Source organism: Pipistrellus hanaki, assembly GCF_964339955.1.
Source record: "Pipistrellus hanaki genome assembly, chromosome: 7".
Lineage (NCBI taxonomy): Eukaryota > Metazoa > Chordata > Mammalia > Chiroptera > Vespertilionidae > Pipistrellus > Pipistrellus hanaki.
Window position 1 is genome coordinate 22,735,989 of NC_140509.1, and position 19,037 is coordinate 22,755,025.

Consider the following 19,037-nt stretch of genomic DNA (forward strand, 5'->3'; position numbering starts at 1 on the left):
GAGAAACGATAAGACCCATGAAAGCTGTTCTATATTAAAGATTGAGTAATAAAATTTTCATATATCTATGTCACGTAATACTTTCCAATAAACAAAAGAAATGTGTTTGCATTCAATTAAAAAGAATCTTGTCATCCAACTCTGAGATTGCAAGCTTTGCCCTAAAAACATTTCAGGTTATCAAAAACAGGAAATGGAATATCAGGTTCACAAGCAGTTACTTGAAAGAAATAATACAAATATATTGTTTAAGAAAAGAAGCCTAAAATTTACTATATTCCATTGGATATGAATGCATAATTCATCCTTGATGTGAATGAACCATTTGGAACTAGCAATAAGAGGCTAAAAGAAATGACAATCAAGAAAAATCAAGCTTACCTGAAAGTGCAAAATTATTGTCCATATTAGTCCCAATGTCAACTTGGGATTTCCATCTGTTATGTCATCATTTCTAATATTCACTAATTTCACCTGTTTTATATGTGAAGAAGAGATAAAAAAAAAACAAAAAACTGTTTTTCAAACCATCACATGACTTATCTTTATCTATATAAAAGCAATGCTAAATTACACAAAGAAAAAAACTGAATGATTTAAATGCCAGTAATCCTCAAAATACTGTTTTACCCCTATCTTCACTCATTTTATATTGCAAATTATAAAGGAACCACAAAGAAAAGCGGGGATTATTTGATTTTGTCTTCTAGATCAAGTAATAAAACTACCCATTTGTTAAAAACAAAAATACAACTCAAGTGAGAAGTCTTAGATACCTGAGATTTTTTTTAATTGGACATTTGTCTTTTGAAAATAAGCTTTATTTTACAATTAAGTAGAAAACAGTTCTAAATCATAAAATAATTTTTAAAACATTGTCACACTTCCTTCACAAAGGTTTAAATAAAAACTAGCATTATTTTTCTATTTTTTTTTTTTTATCACAAACTGTTACCAAGATAAGTAAATTTGTGAGTGACTGGACATTTGTAAGGCTGTTCAGATAGATAGATAGATAGATACACACACATATAAAGCTTAACAACTGTCATAGTATGCATTCAAGTAAATAAATGCAATGATGACATCTAACATTACCTCCTGAATGGACAAAATAATTATATATCATGAATTGAATATCAAAAATTAAGTACAATGATAGCTAACATTTTACTTCCCAGACAAAATACTGTCAAATACATTTCATACCAGGAGATTATAATTAACCATTAATCCTCTGGAAATTCCACTGAAATTAAAAATAATAAGGCAAGTACTAATAACATTTAAAAATATTTGAACACATAATATTTAGTAGAATTTAAAAACTAAAAGCACTTTCACATTTCACATTCATAACCTAAATGAAGAACTAATAAAAGACAGTGTTTCCCTCTCCCCGTCTCCCTCCCTTCCTCCTACTCCATCAAAAACAGAATTGTTCCCACCTCTGAGCTCCCATTGTTTTCAGCAACTTTCAATTCTCCTGAATGTCTTTTTCTCCTTTTCTCTACTCATGGAAAGCTACCAATTATTTGGTTTATACCACTAGTATACACAATGCTACCAAAATCAAGATCACATCCAATATGGTGTTCATTCTTTTCCTTGATTTTTCTCAAGCCAGTTGGAGACTATTGTCAGAAATGTTGCCTTATTTTTAACTACTTATACATTACCCAGTATTATCTACTTATAAAAAATAAACCATCGCCTCATCACTACTAAATATTAAAAGTACTTAACTTTTAAATATTATGAACTATTTTTTATGAAAATAGTTTTATAAAATAAGTATAAGAATTAAGGTATTGCCTCCCTACTACTAAGAACTGTTCATAGACATTCTTAACGTTCTGTCATTAACTTCCTAGGCAAAAGCACTCAAATTCTGACAGAAGGAAAATCAGTAGCTCTTATTCAAATGGAAATGTAGCCACTTGTAATTCCTCTAAGCTTACAACTACTATTAGCTTTCTTCTTTTTAGAGCAAATGTTTATAAATATTTTAGAATATTTGTCTCACAGAAGCACAAGTATAATGATTACAATTCATAGTCTAATTTAACCTTTTCGTTCCCTGGCATGATTCTATGTAGATTAACTCAGTCACACATGGTTATTATTAGAGGCCCGATGCACAAATCCGTGCACCAGTGGAATCCTTCAGCCTGGCCTGCAGACATCCCCGAAAGGGCCCTGGCTTGTGAGAGGGTGAAGGCCAGGCCAAGAGACCCCACTAGTGCACCATTGGGGCTGGGGAGGGGCCACAGGAGGGCTCCAGGGTGCGTCCAACCCTTCTCACCCAGTTCCAATCAGCCAGACCACAGCAGCAAGCTAACCTACCGGTCAAAGCTTCTGTCCCCTGGTGGTCAGTACACATCATAACGACTGGTCAAACAGTAGAACAAATAATTGGACACTTAGCATATTAGGCTTTTATTATATAGGATGATTATAGTCTTTGAAAAACATCTTACCTGGCGTCTTTTCAAATAATCAAGTGCAATTTGTACATTCTGTAGTCTGTGAAATCGCATCCGACCTTTTTCTCTGGGCTAAGAATAGAAAAATGCAGAGTATGAAAAACACTAGTTTTTTATAACACTGACAATATATTATGTAAATATATATTATGATTATCTTAATATGTCAAAACAGTATTTACTGTTTGGCTAAGCCCATTAAATTCTTTAAAGGCCGTTCTAATTTTTTTGTATTACCTGGGATTAAATTTATAGTAAACTACTAGGGATTTTTCCCAATATGTTTTACTTAAACATATTCTATATTCCAAATGCTTTATTTAAACAAAGGAAAAGAGACAATACCATAGAATATATAGAATTTTTTTTTATATTCACTAAAATACAAATCTAGCCTACAGGTATTAAGGTATGGCTGCACAAGAAGAATTAAATACCATTTTCCCTTCTTAATGAATTCTAACAATTATCAAAATGATTTTTAGAAATATATATGTATATACCGAATGTGAATGAAAATGAGGTAAAGTAGCATGCGATTAGTATAAAAAAATCACCAAGAAGGAGAAAGACAGTGGAGTTTTACTTAGCCATGATAGAGGAAGAGAGAAAAGCAATTAAAACCATATAATATATTTCCTCTTTATTTTATTTTAGTGTTTTTCACAAAATTGGTAGGGCTCTATGGAAATTATGACAAACCATAATTCTTTTCCTTCATACTGTTTCCCTTTAGAATCACTGCAAGTTGGCAAAAGGAAAACATAAGGAAACAGAGCTGGGAAAATGCTTAACAAAAATACAAAGAATGAAGCTGAAATTTGCCACACCAAATCTTCCAAAGGGGGAAAAAAATAAAACTGAGAGCTTAGCTTCTCAAATATGAATAGGGTGCTGAAGCCAAGGCCCCATAATAAAAAAGACAGCAGACTACAGAATGGAAAGCTAGGTTCTATACAACAGGTAGGAATGATGTTGGTGAATTCACCCACAAGATCAAAAAAAAAAAAAAAAAAAAAAGAGGCACAATTTCCAATGAAATCAGGGGGCACTAGGGATGTAGATGGCAAAAGAAGCACACTGGTCTTGCAAAGGCGGACGTGTGGTCAACTAATTGTCATCATCAGCTCTGTTAGTTGCCAGGACTCTAGGTTGTTAAAACCTTCTCCCTTTCTAAATAAAAGGATGCCTATTAAATACCTAATACCAACAGGTATGATTTAAAGTATAAACTTAAATACTAAATAAGTTTCCAGAAGTTCCTTCAGATAAAGCAAAAAATAGTTGCCATGTTTGAAAAATAAATTCCAGGAATAGGATAGCTTTGCATAGAAATTAGCAGGCTAGTTGTCAAGATGACCTTAACTATATAAAATCCTTTCGCTAAAATGCCATCTTATCCCTTTAGTGCTTATGTTCGATTACCACGCAGTGCACAGTAATCTATAAATAAATTTAAAGAGAAAATATTTCCTTTGTCCAATGTCTTGGTTCACACACATCCACCTCATTGTGGGTTTTGGTCCTTTCTAACGTTTTCTAAAAAGGAGCCCAACCCATGAGTTACTTGTCTATCACGTTAGCGCTCACCGCACTGTAAGGCTATAGGTTAGTTGAGTTATGGGGGCCGACACCTACCCCCTTATCCTCATCCTCCACATCCTCATGCTGTTCATATTCGCATGCTTCTGTTGCACTCACCAATCGTAAGGTCTTCAAAAAATCTCGCTCCCTTGGCTAATGAATATAACAGACAGAAGATAGAACAGCAAAGACACAAGACAGACCAGAAATGAAAAGAAGAGCATGAACAGAACATAATGAAGGATAACAGGTAAGCAAGAACGGGGAAGTCATGTTCACAAAAAAAAGGAAATGACACCTGTGGAGTGGGTTAGACCGTTTTTCAGAAAGCGATGCTTATTTCCTGGCTATTTGTGAGTCTTTTAATGTGTGGTTATATTATGCGTACAACTTCTGCTAAGCAAAAACAATCCAAGGTAAACAAAAAAAAAGAAAAGCAAGAACAAAAATAGTATTTTAATTATAAAACTGATCATATAAGCAAGGTAATCAAAGTGCTTCAATCTCCCAAAGTCACATCATTCGAAATCTGAAAATGCTTGGGAATCCAACCAAAACTTTTTTTTTTTCAGGCAGAAATTGCAGCTCAAAAAGATGAATATTATAAAAATCTGAACAGTCTGTGCCAAAAACATCCTAGTCATATGCATATGTTCTTCAAACTGAGTTAAGAAATTTACAACTTACCAGGGTGTCTCCTGAAAGAACCTCTAAAAGAGAGATCAAGTTGTGTCCATCTCTTAAGTCTTCATAGAGATCATTCACGTGTTTTCGAACCTACACGGAGAAAAGCAATTTAACTTTTGGTTCTAGAACCCAGGATCATCCTTAACACTCAAACAAGGAAGAGGAGAGAGTAGAAAACATTTCTTATATGATATTCATTCATACAGTGATTTTTTAAATTTTTATTCTCTTACTACTTAAATTCTAAATTTAAATTTAAAATCTAAACTCTAAAAATGTAATTTCCAGATTAATAACTCACAAAGACAAGTAAAATTATTACATGTTTTAACACACTCCATTTTGTGTCCACATGGGAGCATCCATCTTTGACCACATGGGAGCAGCCATCTGTGTGTTGGAGTGATGGTCAATTTGCATATTACTCTTTTATTAGATAGGATAAGCCTGTACTATTACATGGAGTTACAATTTTTAAAATACAGGAAATGCCCTGATCTTCATGACTTCTGATACAGCAACTGGAGCTAACTTAACAGAGGCAACTTTTTACCCCCTGCTGGTCTTCCTACGCTCTAGCCACAAGATCTGGATGCCAGAAGCACACACTCCATGCATTAAAAATCCTCAGGTGGCCTTGGCCAGCATGGTCAGTGGTTAAGAGCGTTGCTCTGCACACTTGGGGGTCACGGGTTCAATTCCCAGTCAAGGGCATGTACATGGGTTGCAGATCTGATCCCTGCTCCTGGTCAGGGAGCTTGTGAGAGGCAACTAATTGATGTGTCTCTGTCACATCTATGTGTGTGTGTCTCTCTCTAGAATCAATGGGAAAAAATATCTTCTCTCCTCTGGTGAGGATTAATTAAAAAAAAAAAAAAATCCACAGCTAGAAGCTGGATAAAGGCAGTATTCTTAAAAGCTTCCATGAACCTGTAATTGTTTCAAAATAAAACATTTTTTTAAAAATTCACAGATGTAAGGTTAGAAGACCTCTGTCTAAACCTTCCTCTGCACAACAGAAATATTGTGGTGGTGGAGGGTTTTCATGACCATTATCCCTAGCACAGAGTTCACCTCATCTTCTTCCTCTCTTCCAAGAGCCAGATTTAAGCCTGTGATTTTAGAACTCAAACCACCAAAGATTTCCCCAAACCTCTGTTCAGTCTGCCAAGCAGGGGTATCTGCCACAAATGCTTGGCCTCCTGAACCCATGCCATCCCACCCACGTCCTGAGGGACTCACATGACACTCCTCATTCCACTTCCTCTGTCTTTCTCACTCCAGGACAGTGAGAGATGGGGTGTGATTCTGAACACTTATTTCATAGGAAGGTTATTTCACAACCTGCTTTGCCAGATTGCACCAAACCTCCTACATCAGGGAAACTTTCCAAGACAAAGTGTCATTTTTCTCCATGTTTATGCAACAATAAATAAAAATTAAGTTAGGCATGTTTATAAAATAAAAAAGTAATATTGCACTATCAAAATTTAGAAGAAAAGAAAACATGTCATAAGGCAAAACGAGTTAGGAGGCCTGCATTTTAGTGTTGCTTTTACCATGAGTCCCATAAACTAGTCCCAGCTGTCTATAATCTTGGCCTAAATTTTCTCATTTGCAAAATCAAAAATTTGAAAAGAGAAGGCCTTTGTTCAAACTAGAAAACAAAAATTCTATGATCTGAAAATAAAAGCTATCATATTTTCAAAATTCAATGTGACAACTTAAAATATGTAAAATGGAAAGCTGCTCTCAAGCCTTTGGCCTAATTTCTTAAGAATCTGGGAGGGGATCAGTTGGCCAACGTGGCTCAGTGGTTAACCCTCAACCTATGAACCAGGAGGTCACGGTTTGATTCCCAATCAGGGCACAGGCCAGGGTTGTGGGTTCAATCCCCAGGAGGGGGCATGCAGGAGGCAGTCGATCAATAATTCTCTTTCATCATTAATGTTTCTCTCTCCTCCTCCTCCTCTCCCTTTCTCTCTGAAAGCAATAAAAAAGTTTAAAAAAAAATAATTTGGGAGGGGTGCAGAAATAGACTAACATCGAAATGCTTGAAAAAATTCTGAGGCGTTGGCTGTCACGTAATACTGCCTATTTTTCCTATCTCGGGTGATTATTCTGAGGGTCTACAAAAATACCGCATATGAAAAGGCTAGATAAATATAAGACGTTATCATCTTTATCATTCTATGAAAAACAAATGCCACCATCATTAATAATAATAAAAATACACACACGATAAATTAATACTAGATACCAATCCTGTACTAAGACCTTTTAAAATTGGCTCATTCTACTCTCCACTGAAGAATGAGATGAAAGAGAATGTTAGTTAAAAATTACAAACCAACATTATGGGGAAAGAGTGCTAGTGGATGAACTGAGGGGGGCGGGGGGAATGGGGTTCTGGAGAAATATCTGAAATTTAGGAGAAAGAAAAGATGAAATTAAATAGTTAAGCTGACACAGAAAAGCTTTTTATTTTGTCCCGGGTCTGAGTCACAGACATCTGGCCGGTAACTTTCCTTCACAAATGACTCGACTAACTGCCAATGGTCGTAACCTTCCGTTTTCAATTTTTAATAAAACAGCCTTTCATCTCTTTTTGGAGACTTTCTCCCTGTGGAACAAAAACTGTTTGAATGAATAGTGCCTGAGGGGCAGATGAGCAAAGTGAAAGCACTGTGAGACACTCTGGGATTAAGTTGCATAACGTGAATTACATAAGAAGGAGGAAGCATCATTTTCTGTATTTCATACAATTCTCCCAGAATTGTGCAGTGTTCTCTAAAATATGGGTACTGCACTGCACCTGCAGCTCACCCCTAGAGGGCACCAACCTTCCAATCTTCAGAGCAGTCTAAGGAAGAAAAATAAAGTAAGCAGAAAAAGATGGTGAGACTTAGAAGAAAAGAGATTCTAAACAGGGTGCTGCTGGTGATGGTGACGGACGCAAATTTATTTTTGAGAGACAATAGAAGAGATGAAGTCAGGTCTTCCCATTTAAGTGGCTTCACTGTTGAAAATACTACTCTAAAATTTTTATTGCAATTGATTTTGTGTGGGCTACATCAAATTCGACTTTAAAGATTCGATCACTGTCTAGCTAGTTTAAAAACTGCCCTTTTCAAAAGTCTGACTTTGTATTGGTTGATGCTAACCCAAATTCGACAGAAGTTTTACTTCCCAAATTTAAACATACTGTTACCACATAGGTCACTAAAGATTAATTGAGCATCCACTATATGCCAGGGAATCACTTATATTCTAAGAGTACAAAGATGAATGACAAGAGAGTGCCACCTCTTCAGGCTTGCGGTCTGCGATGACAGAAATTCAGAGAGGAAATTTCAATCTAGAGTAAATACCCTCAGAGCAGCTCAGAAAGCTCTGAGGAGCTCTAACCAATCTGAAGGCTAAGAAGACCGCCTGATTAAGACATGAAAATGTGCCAGGTGACGGGAAGAATGAGGACAAAGGAAAAGGGCAAGGATGTATGCACCTGCAGGTGCAGGGAAGGAAACAGTCCGTGGAATCGAAATGGGAAGATAAAGTAGGAAGGTGGGCCAGGAGACATGGCGGCTTTACATGTCGTTTTAAAAAGTCTAGGCATTTCCCAAGTAAAGAGAACCACGGAAGGCTCTTAAACAGAATGAGGACACAGCATCTCTGACCAACATTTGACCTTGTAAACTATCAGGAAGGACTCAGTCCTCTCTTAAAGAGTGCTACACCTAAAAGATGCAGTTTTCTGGAAAACAACCGACTATCTTTAGAAAGGATCATAAATAATAGAAGAAGGCTTGTCCCAAATGAGATCATCTCACTGCCTTGCACGAATTGGGTAAAGAGAAGGGGCACAGTCAGCTTCTGTGAAAATGATTTTCAATGTCATTTTTATACTTCCAACACATGCATTTATAAAAAAATAAGCTACCAAATTCTCTTGGGAGACCTCCTTAAAAGTTCTACTTCAAAAAAATAAATTTAAGCCCGGGCGGCGTGGCTCAGTGGTTGAGCGATGACCTATGAACCAGGAGGTCCACAATTCAATTCCCGCTCAGGGCACATTCCCAGGTTGCTGACTCAATCCCCAGTGTGTGTGTGTGTGGGGGGGGGGGGGGTGGGGGGGGGGGTGTTCAGGAGGCAGCTGATCAATGATTCCCTCTCATCATTGATGTTCCTATATCTCTCTCTCGCTCTTCCTCTTTGAAATCAATAAAAATATTTTTTAAAAATCAATTTAAAATAGTCTATCAATATATCACCATCATCAATTATTGATCAGTAAATTGATCTTTTAAAATACACAGAAATGGCCTGGCCTGTGTAGCTCAGTGAAATGAGCATCAACCGATGCACCCAGAGGTCACAGGTTTGAATCCCAGTAGGGCACATGCCCAGGATTGTGGGCTCAATCCCTCAGGAGGGGCCGTAAACAGCCAATTGATGTTCCTCTTTCATCAATGTTTCTCTCTCTTTCTCCATCTCCCTTTCTGTCTCTCTCAAATCAATAAAAACATTTTAAAAATAAATCAATAAAATACACAGAAATGCTTAAAACGAGATATTCTCTTAGGTCATTGCCCTATCTGAACAGTTTTGTATATTACAAATTTATTTCAGTATTATTTCTTTAAGAGTTGTGAAAGAATAAAAAGCAAAGCTCAGACTCTATATAAATTCTATACTGATGCAGGGAATGTAATGGGGAAATATCCTATGGAATGTAGAAAAAAGATGGTCATACTTTTTAGGCAATATGTTAATAAGGCATCATTAATGCCAAATGGAATTAATTTTTTAATTTTTTTAACTATAAAGATATTTGTCATATATCTTAACACATTGTTGACCTGTAGTTTTATTGCTAGCTTTACCCAGTGGCCAGATAAGTTTCTACTGAACGAGAACAAAAAACGTTTTACATAAGTAAATTAAATACTCATTGCATATTGAAGTTATTTATTGCATGTTCTTACAAGCTAATATCTTTTTAAAGAATTATCATGATTGGCCACAATCCTTAGAGCAGAAAACACGAGAATTCTCATGATTCTCGCAATGTATTATGGTATTAATGAATAAAATAAATAACAAAGAGTTTGAAACAAACCAACGTTGGCCCTAGGCAGCAAAATGATCCATCTACTTCACATGGAACTGATTATATCTTTGGCAAAAAAGTGTTTCTCTGTTAAACTTTCAGCTAGACAATCTACAATCAATTAAAACACACACACACACACACACACACACACACACACTTATATTACTGATAAAACTTCATTTTTTATTTGGGGGCATTTTAGTCATGGTTTCAACTTGCTGTTTTTTGTATTCTTTTCTGCCCAGGTTCAGCATTATCATAGGGACCTTTTTAAAAGGCAATTTCAATTTTCAAATTTTTAAAGTATATTACACCTGTCTGTATTAATATGGGGGTTGGTGTGATTGATTCTTATCTGTGTTGGTTTGGGCTTGAGTCCTCTACCTTTCCTGTCAGCTCCTCCTATTTGTCAACATGACGACAGACATAAATCTAGTTTTGCATGTGCTTTTCCCTTATCCTGCAGAGATCTTACGAAGATCTTAGATCTTACTAAGTAGTTACAAATAATGTAACTAAAAGAGAAAAATAAATTCAGAAATCAACTACTTTGCACACTAAATTTTATAGTATTTGCTCACTGTTTTGGAGTTCATTTCTATCCTATATAATAAAAGGTTAATATGCAAATTGACCTTAACAGCAGAACGACCGGGAACTGGTTGCTATGAAGTAAACTGACCACCAGGGGACAGGTGCTCAATGCAGGAGCTGCCCCCTAGTGCTCAGTGCACTTCCACAGGGGGAGCTCCACTCAGCCACAAGCTGGGCTGACGGCTATGAGGGCAGCAGCAGAGGTGGGAACCTCTTCTGTCTCCTCAGCAGCACTAGGCCTACTCCTGGCGGACATAAGCCATCAGTTGGACATTGCCTGAGGGCTCCTAGGCTGCCAGAGGGATGTCTGATTCCCAGCTTAGGCTTGATCCCCCAGGAAACAGGCCTAAGCCAGCAGGTGGACATCCCCTGAGGTGTCCTGGACTGCAAGAGAGTGCAGGCTGGGCTGAGGGACCCTCCCCCTACCCTGCATGCATGAATTTTTGTGCACTGGGCCTCTAATTAAAGACATGTTCTGGACAACCTTCATATTCCAATGTCAAACAAATGAGCACTAGCTTATATAGACACAGTCATTATCCATTCCATGTAGTCTTTTAAAATTAGGGGTTGAAGGAGATTTTAGGTGAGACTAAAAGTTGTTTCTGACCATAATTCTGCCTCTGAGGGTGAAACCCAGTGATAAATGGCAGAAAGATTTGCCATTTATTTACAGGGGTCTCACCTTTTAAAAGTTCTTCAAATATCCTCCTAGCTCATTATTTATATAAGCCTTTAAACTAGTTATTACTTCAAAAGATCATGGTTAAGTACTATTCTATCAAGAGCAGTTTTCAACAGCATAATGAAAGGAGAAGGTACCAATAACCAGCATTTTTATGCTCACCTCTTTCCCATTCCTCTCACATTCTCACTATTTGGGCAATAGAAAGAAAAAGCTGGGAGAAGTGGGGTTATAATCACTTGACCTTCTAACAAATAATAAATAAATTTGTCAATAAAACTAAATTTTGATATAAATGTAAATATATGACTATAGCAATATAACAAGACAAATAATGACTATTGAAAGTCCTATGTAATAAAAGGACAATATACAAATAGACTGAACAATGGAATGACCAGTTGCTATGATGTGCACTGACCACCAGGGGGCAGATGCTTAATGCAGGAGCTTCCCCCTAGTAGTCAATGCACTCCCACAGGGGGAGTGCCGCTCAGCAAGAAGCCAGGCTGTTGGCTGGCAAAAGCAGTGGCAGTGACCTAAGCCAGCACTCAGACATGCCCTGAGGGCTCTCAGATTTCAAGAGGGTGCAGGCTAGGCTAAGGGACCCCACACACACACACACACATACAAGTGAACAAATTTTATGCACCAGGCCTCTAGCACTATCCTAATAGCTAAGTCCTACATATTTAAATACAGGAGTTCATTTGTGCCAAGTCCCAAATAATATAACTATTATAAATACAAAATATCTGTTTAACAAAGGTAATTTATACCTACATCATCAAAGTCCTGGTCTTTACAATCAACATTTTAAACAAATTCCAGCATATTTTCAAATTGTAGTTTTCATTGAAGAAGTTTTGAAACAGAATTGTGCATATTTTTCAATAAAAATCATATAAAATAATTTTAAAGAATTTTAATTGGTTTTAATTATACAACTATTGTAGTTTTATAAAATTTATAAAATTAACAACTAGTTTTTGAAAATGTGTATTTCCTCAATAAATCCCCACTAAAGATTCCCCAGTAAGGTCATACCAATGCCATAAGACAGGTTCAGATATATTATTATAAATTGGAGGTACATTCAGGTAAAATACATTCAGTTCCTACATGAAAATAAAGACAACTTCTGAGATGGGACAAACTATCAGTCATCTGTCCTTTAATGCCAGGTCACTTTATCTGACTAGCTGTCTTAACACCCACGTATAATCTGTATTAATGATTTCAAAGATGGAATTACATGGGAGGGGGTGGATTTGATGAGGCAATGCAAGAGCATGATGGGATTCTAGAGGAAGAGCTTCTACCACTGAGAAGGTAGAGGGAGGACCCTGGGTAGCTGGTGAGTGAGGCGAAAAGGGTCCAGGAAAGGGATATAGGGAAATGGCAAACAAAAATGTCAACTACCTTGCAATTCTGATTAAAGTGCTGGTGTGGCTTACTGAATACTTCTGAGCTGAATCATCTCCTTTGGGGCTCATAGATTGTTGATGCCTGATCTGCTACACAGCAATTCAACAATTAAGTGGATACCTGTGGCAAATAAGAACTCTCTTTCTGGCACAATTTAAAGTACTTCAGCGCAGTTTTTTGGAGGAAGGGGAGACACTACACTCTCAATACATACAAAAATATCAAAGAACCAACTGAGCCCCCCAAAAAGTGACTTCATCTACTTCAAAGATGATGTGTAGCACCCTCGCCAGCCCCCACCCCTCAGTGGAACAGGAAGCCCCCACCCCTCAGTGGAACAGGAAGCCACTTGCTGAAATGGTTGGAATAGGATGAGTCAGGCTCTAGGCTGGAAGAAAAGTCCTCATAGAGGGCAGAGAGAGCTCGGCAGTAATCAAATCCACCTGTGGCTCGGGCTCCAGGAGGAGTGGGGCTGGCCAATGTGGGTGTCTTCTGGCCACACCACCGCGGGCACTTCCTGGTGTCCCTTTCAGAGCCTTCTTTGCCAGGGAAAGACACTACCAAGGGTGGGGATGACACAGTGGGGGCTCCATCTCTTTCTAAGTCTCAAGGATTGGGAAAAAATGACAGAGTCTCTTACGAGCATATTTTACAGTTTTAAGGCTTTTGTAGTATTCTAATACTTTCTATGCAAACGAATTCACTCTCCTTTAAACATGAGCCCATTCCCTCAAGTCTTTACAAATAAACAACTGACAACAACTGGTTTATATCCTCCCCACTAAACCTTCAGAATACAGGATTATGATCAAGACAACTGCCACCGGGAGATAAACACTGAAACTATTTTTAAAGACGCCCCCAGATGATGAGATCCCACTGCCTCTGCTGCAGTTCATGCTGATGCCTACCACCTCCTCCCTGTCCTTAACATTATTTCGTTGCCTTAAATTCAGATGGAACTCCAAGTCCTCAGAACCTAAACAAAACCTCTGTAAAACTATCTGAGAATCTCATGCTTGGAAGGAATTATAAATACGGGTTTTTTTTTTCCATTGTGTACTTAAAGGAAAAAAAAATTGACACATGTTAAAATTAATCTCTGCAACAGAACTACACCTTTCATAGGAAGAGTAAATTTTGCAAAGATGCTACCAATTTTTTCAAAGTGAAAACTTATAAATGACAGTACAATTTTGCCAAATTTCCAGATTCTAATCGACTCAACAGAGGTCTGTGGACCACAGATGCTCACCAGCTAGTCCTCCCCGCTGTGCATGACTAAGTCAAAAAATATGCCACATTGTTGTCTTATACTAAAGTGTGATATCTAAGCAGAAGTCCCTTTGTCTCTAGTCCATGTTATAAGCACCCTATCTTGTAAACATATTTAACCAAGAGTACACTTTGAGTCAGGTTGACACCTACCAAACCTGAGATCCCATTTGCAAGATACATGGGTCCCAGCACCCTACCAATGGAGTTACGAGAATTTGAAAAGAATGTCAGCTGAATTGAGTCGTTATATCTCTCTCTGCTTGCACTATGATGTTCCTTCTACCCAAAGTGCTGTTCTGTTTCAACTCCTCCTCTAGCTACTGAAGTCTTACTTTTCCTTCAAGGTCAAGTTTTACAGTCATATTCCTTGGTTTATACCAAGATACCAGCACTGATAACCTTGTCTGGGAAAGGTTGAATTAAAAAAAAAAAAAAAAAAAAAACAATAACAAGATTAAAATTTCAAACAGCAATTTTCGTACGAAATAGATGCTTCAATATTATGATTAAAATCCATAAAAATGCAAACATCGGGCCACTGTTATGGAAGATGGGAGGACAAACCTTAAGCTTCTTGATGATTTTAAAAGGTGTACAGATATAAAGAGGGCATTATTCTTTTTTTTATTCTGTATCAATTAAGGTATTACATAAGTGTCCTTATCCCCCCTCCATGGCCCCCCCAGCCCACCCCAGCCCCGCTCATGCCCTCACCCTCCTAGTGTCTGTCTACTGGCTATGCTTATATGCATGCATACAAGTCCTGTGGTTGATCTCTCCCCCTTCCTCCACCTTCACCCTCCCCTGCCTTCAAGAGAGTATTATTCTTATCACTGCCTTACAGATGCAAAAACAAAGGCTTTGAGAGGTTCAAGGTCACACCTCCACCCAAGCCTGGCAGACCACAGCGGGTGCTCTTCAGCATCACACTGTACCAAAGTACAGTGAAGGGCAAGGCTTGAAAAGCAGGAGCAGCTTGGAAAATCTGACCACCAGGGCAGACTCTGGGCATGAGTAGCTTACTCCCACGCTGGCCTTCCCATCCGTAACTGACTCTCTTCTGGAATCTGTCTGAAATTCCCAGAGATTTATTTTCCTGCAGAATGGCTAGAGTGCTCTATCGTTTACAGACTTCAGTGAATTAGGATCCCCTCAGAGCTTCCCATCAAGCTTTGCTCCTGATCCTACATGACTGGAAGTCCAAAATGGGATATGAACACACTGGGAAATAGAGTATCGTAGGAGGACAGACACATGCCCTGGGCCCTTGAGAGGGAAAAAATGGGGTGAGTCTAAGGAAAGATAAAGAAATGGAGTGAGGTTTGAAACTTAAAATCTACTTGGGGATGAGGAGAGGGACCACTCTTTCTCCCCTAGGGTATTATGGCACCTTGATCTCAGGACTTAACACCCATAACATAGGATATGCATTACATAAGATCTAGTGGCCTTAGAACAAGGCCAGGATTATGATATATGTCTGCCACTTAGGGAAATGACTTATAAAAGTCCCCATTTATATGTCAAGGACGCTCTACATAGATAGCAGCAAAAACTGTCCTTATAATGAACACTATGGACTCCTTAAATTTTATTTGAAAAAAAATATTACTTTTTTAAAAAATCACAAGCAAGAATACTTGAACAATTTTAATAGGGAATTCCTTAAGCAAACATTGGTGTCAGAATATGTTAGTAATGTAAATCAACAGTGCAGTGCCGTCAAACTTTGATGTCCGCATTTTTATTGAATAGAAGTATGCAACCGTTTTTCCCAGACTCAACACCTTGGAAGTCATTCCCTTTCTCTTTTCTACAACTCAGACATTTCTTCTCTCCTATATTAAGATCAACTGACTCTGCTGCATGGGCAATAGTTTCCAAACTCCTGGGCAAGCCCAACATGACCCAGGACTCCCTTTGACACCCTGGCAATTTTCATTCTCAAATTCTCCCATCTCTCTCCGATGACTGGCTCCCAAGTCCTTTGCTCCTTGCCTTCCTCTGTCAGGCCCCTTTGAAAGGGGGATCTCTGAATTCCCCCTCAGATGTGCAGCACAGTAAACTCTGACTAGGGTCCAGAAACAGTTTTCTATTTGCTTCTATGGGAAGAAAGGTTTTAGAAAGTATTTTCAAAGAAACCTGACTGCACCCTCATGAGGAGGTTTAGGACACACTAGCCTGACATATGGCCCTTCGGCATATTAAATATTTTGAGCTGGGGAAACTTGGGGAGTAGCATGTGCTCGAAAGACTCTGCCTCCACCCTGCCTCCCGCTGGAGGGGAGGCAGCTCACAAGACCCTCCTGTGAGAAGTGCCCTCCCTGCACCTGTGGGAAAGGAGCGCCCTTCCCTCTGCAGGCGGAGACATGCTGAGCAGAATCCAAACCAACAGGCCTTGCTGTTTTCGCCCCTTGCCTCACACACTTTTGTGCGTTCACATTTCACATGACTCCCACTCTTAATCAAACCTAATATAAAAGCACTCAGGTTTAACCCTTTCTTCCGGTCTTCAATTTCCTTATGAAGGCTCCCATATCCCATAAAAATTTTATTAAGTCTATTTGTATGTTTTTTTTTTCCCTCTTGTTAATCTGTCTTTCGTTATAGAGCCAAGAACCTCAAAGGGTAGAAGAAAAATTTTTTTTATCCCCCTACATGGAGTAAGACTGCAGAGAATCTAATTTTAATATATTATTAAGATAATTTCCAAGGTAGAAGAATCTTAGCGATAGGCAATATTCTTCTACATTCTGAACGGATGAAAATAAGCAGTGAAGTTAATTTGTACCTTTAGGTAAATAAATTAATCTCGTCTGTGAATATGAGTAAACTTTCTAGCCACAAATGGAGAAACAATATACCCTGGAAAGGGGACAGAAGAACAGATCCCAAGTCTGGCCCTGGCGATCATGACCTGTGTGACTTGGGGCCTTACTCTCTGTGGCTGTTATGAAACAGGTCTTTTCAGCTTTAAAAGAAGGAAGTTATCCTAAACTTATTTTTCCTCCAGACTAACTTTTATGTCGCTCCCACAAAAGTAACCCTTTCAGTTCCCGGTCGTAGTGGTTATAGTTCCATATCATAAACTACGGGGGAACGTTTCATTCGGTTTCACACTCATTCATTAAGCAACACATTTCTTAGTATGGTTTGAGGAATACAGCAGAGTATTAGACACTATGTTAGGTACAGGAGACACAGCTCCATCCCCTAGCTTAGTCTAGTGTTAAATAACAAAGCAGTGTTCCGCTTTAATCAGCCTACTACAGAATGCAGATACTTCTGATATGAAGGCCTACACAACGTGATTGAGAATGTTAACACCTGATCAAAAAGTGTTTTTCTTCTTTGAAAATGCCTGAGTTGGTACCTTTCTCCAGCTAAAACAATGACCTTCAGGAACGCTGCCTGATTTCTTCAGATACTCTTATCTATATCTCTCAATTTGTGTAAAGTAAATTGATTAGAGAAGAATGTACATAAAAATGTATGGCCATATTATGGGTCTGAGCCCAAAGAAAAAAGACTTAAAATATGCAGAAAAATGCTGAAAGAAATTAGAGCCTAGTAAAGCAACATATTGCTTCTCCCCCCCATACTTCTCCATCTTTGTTTCTTTTTGATCATTTCTTGTCTTTCTATTGTGGCATGATATGGTGGTGAGACATCGTTTTTCTGTAGAACCAGAAGGGCCAAGAATTAAATGGTAGCCCTGCCACATCCTAGCAACTTCATGCTGGATTAACTCATTAACTTCAATAAATGGTAGTGACAGTAAAGGCAGCAGTCTATAATAATAATCTATAATAATAAAAAGGTAATATGCTAATTAGACCTAACGTCCTTTCTGCGTCATTCCAGATGTCCTTCTGGGCAAAGACGAAGCTGGGGCCGGAGTGAAGCAGCCCAGGTCCTAGGCGCCTGCCTGTGGTGGCCAGAGCAACGTTATCACTGTGTTCTCAGCCTGGGGATTTACATTTCCTTCCAGACACCAAGTCAGAAAAAGAAAGAAGAGTGTGACTGGTTCGGAGGAGCCATGAAGTCATTGACTTCTCCGGGCGGGCAAAGGATATCTCTGCCAGGAGTAAATTAAACTTTCCAAGGATATGATGGATCAGAGAAAAAATCTGATAGTCAGTTGGGTGTTTCCCATGTGGTAACCGAGCAGATTACCAACAAGCAGGGTTCAATATTGGAACCCAGGACCTCTTTCTCTCCAAATGCATTTAGGTATCAATAAAATAAATTTAAAAATTCAGACCAAATATCCTATTACACAATGTTAAGGAATAAATTTACAACAGAGCTAACCAGTGCTGAAGAATATACTTCTGTAGATGAAAAGGGGCCACATACTCAACCTGACAAGCTCAGGGGAGGTCTCCATGGCAGTCATGCAAACTCAGAGACCTAACATAACCACAAAGGATGGTTTGAAATTTAAAAGTTTCAACTGAAAGCAGTTTATGGTGGGTAGTCATGTCCTAGGCCAATTTTTTCCCTGACAAAGGTCAACCTTTACCTAAACTGAGTCTGCGTCTCTTGTCTTTTTGCATCTACAATAACACATCGTTGGAATGTCAAAGTAGCTTTCCTTTTTCCAGACCCCTCAAAGCACAAGCACTGTTCTGCGGAGACCACAAATCAACTCGTTGTCACTGAGTTCATCGTTGACAGTTAACTATTCCGTACCCACCTTTGTGAAAGAAGCATGCATCTATCATTTTACTCTTTATCCAATCCCAGAGATTTCCCCGCTTTGCTTTTTCCCGCCTCCCTAACCTGTCACCAACGGATTTCATGTAACCCACTTAGTCTCCTTCTTTGATTGTAATGCATAAAATAAGGTGCAAACTGCCATTCTCCAGAGCATTATCTCACCCCGCTGAGATTTTGCTTTCCAGCAATTGTTGACAGTTTGGCTCAAATTATCTCAAAAATTCTCTATAAGCTTGAAAGTTTCTCACATTGAACTTCCATTATCAATCACCAGTTAGAAGGTCCAATATAAGGAAAAACCATTATATGGACTTCTTCAGATTCTGATCTTCTCCTAAAAATCACTTTATCACCTTAAATTATTCCTTTTGCATATAGCCTCTCGGTCATGGCTCAAGTTTTAATTCTGGGTCCAAGTAAACAATTAAAAAGGAATCTTCTGATCTTTAAAGTGTTTCCA

At 38.3% G+C, this 19,037-nt stretch overlaps 1 protein-coding gene across 8 annotated transcripts in view; it reads right to left on the reverse strand.

Moving 5' to 3' along the window:
• The window catches only part of DST (dystonin), a 414,275-nt gene that overhangs the window by 221,007 nt on the left and 174,231 nt on the right, over nt 1-19,037 (reverse strand). For 6 of the 8 annotated variants that reach the window (XM_084889121.1, XM_084889120.1, XM_084889118.1 and 3 more), the window contains 3 exons: nt 4,758-4,847; nt 2,481-2,558; nt 382-474 (listed from right to left, as the gene is read on the reverse strand). In XM_084889121.1, coding sequence (XP_084745247.1) covers nt 382-474; nt 2,481-2,558; nt 4,758-4,847 — 261 coding nt within the window. Of the gene's footprint in view, nt 1-381; nt 475-2,480; nt 2,559-4,187; nt 4,224-4,757; nt 4,848-19,037 lie in introns of all 8 variants that reach the window. The other 2 variants (XM_084889116.1, XM_084889119.1) reach the window with 1 other exon arrangement.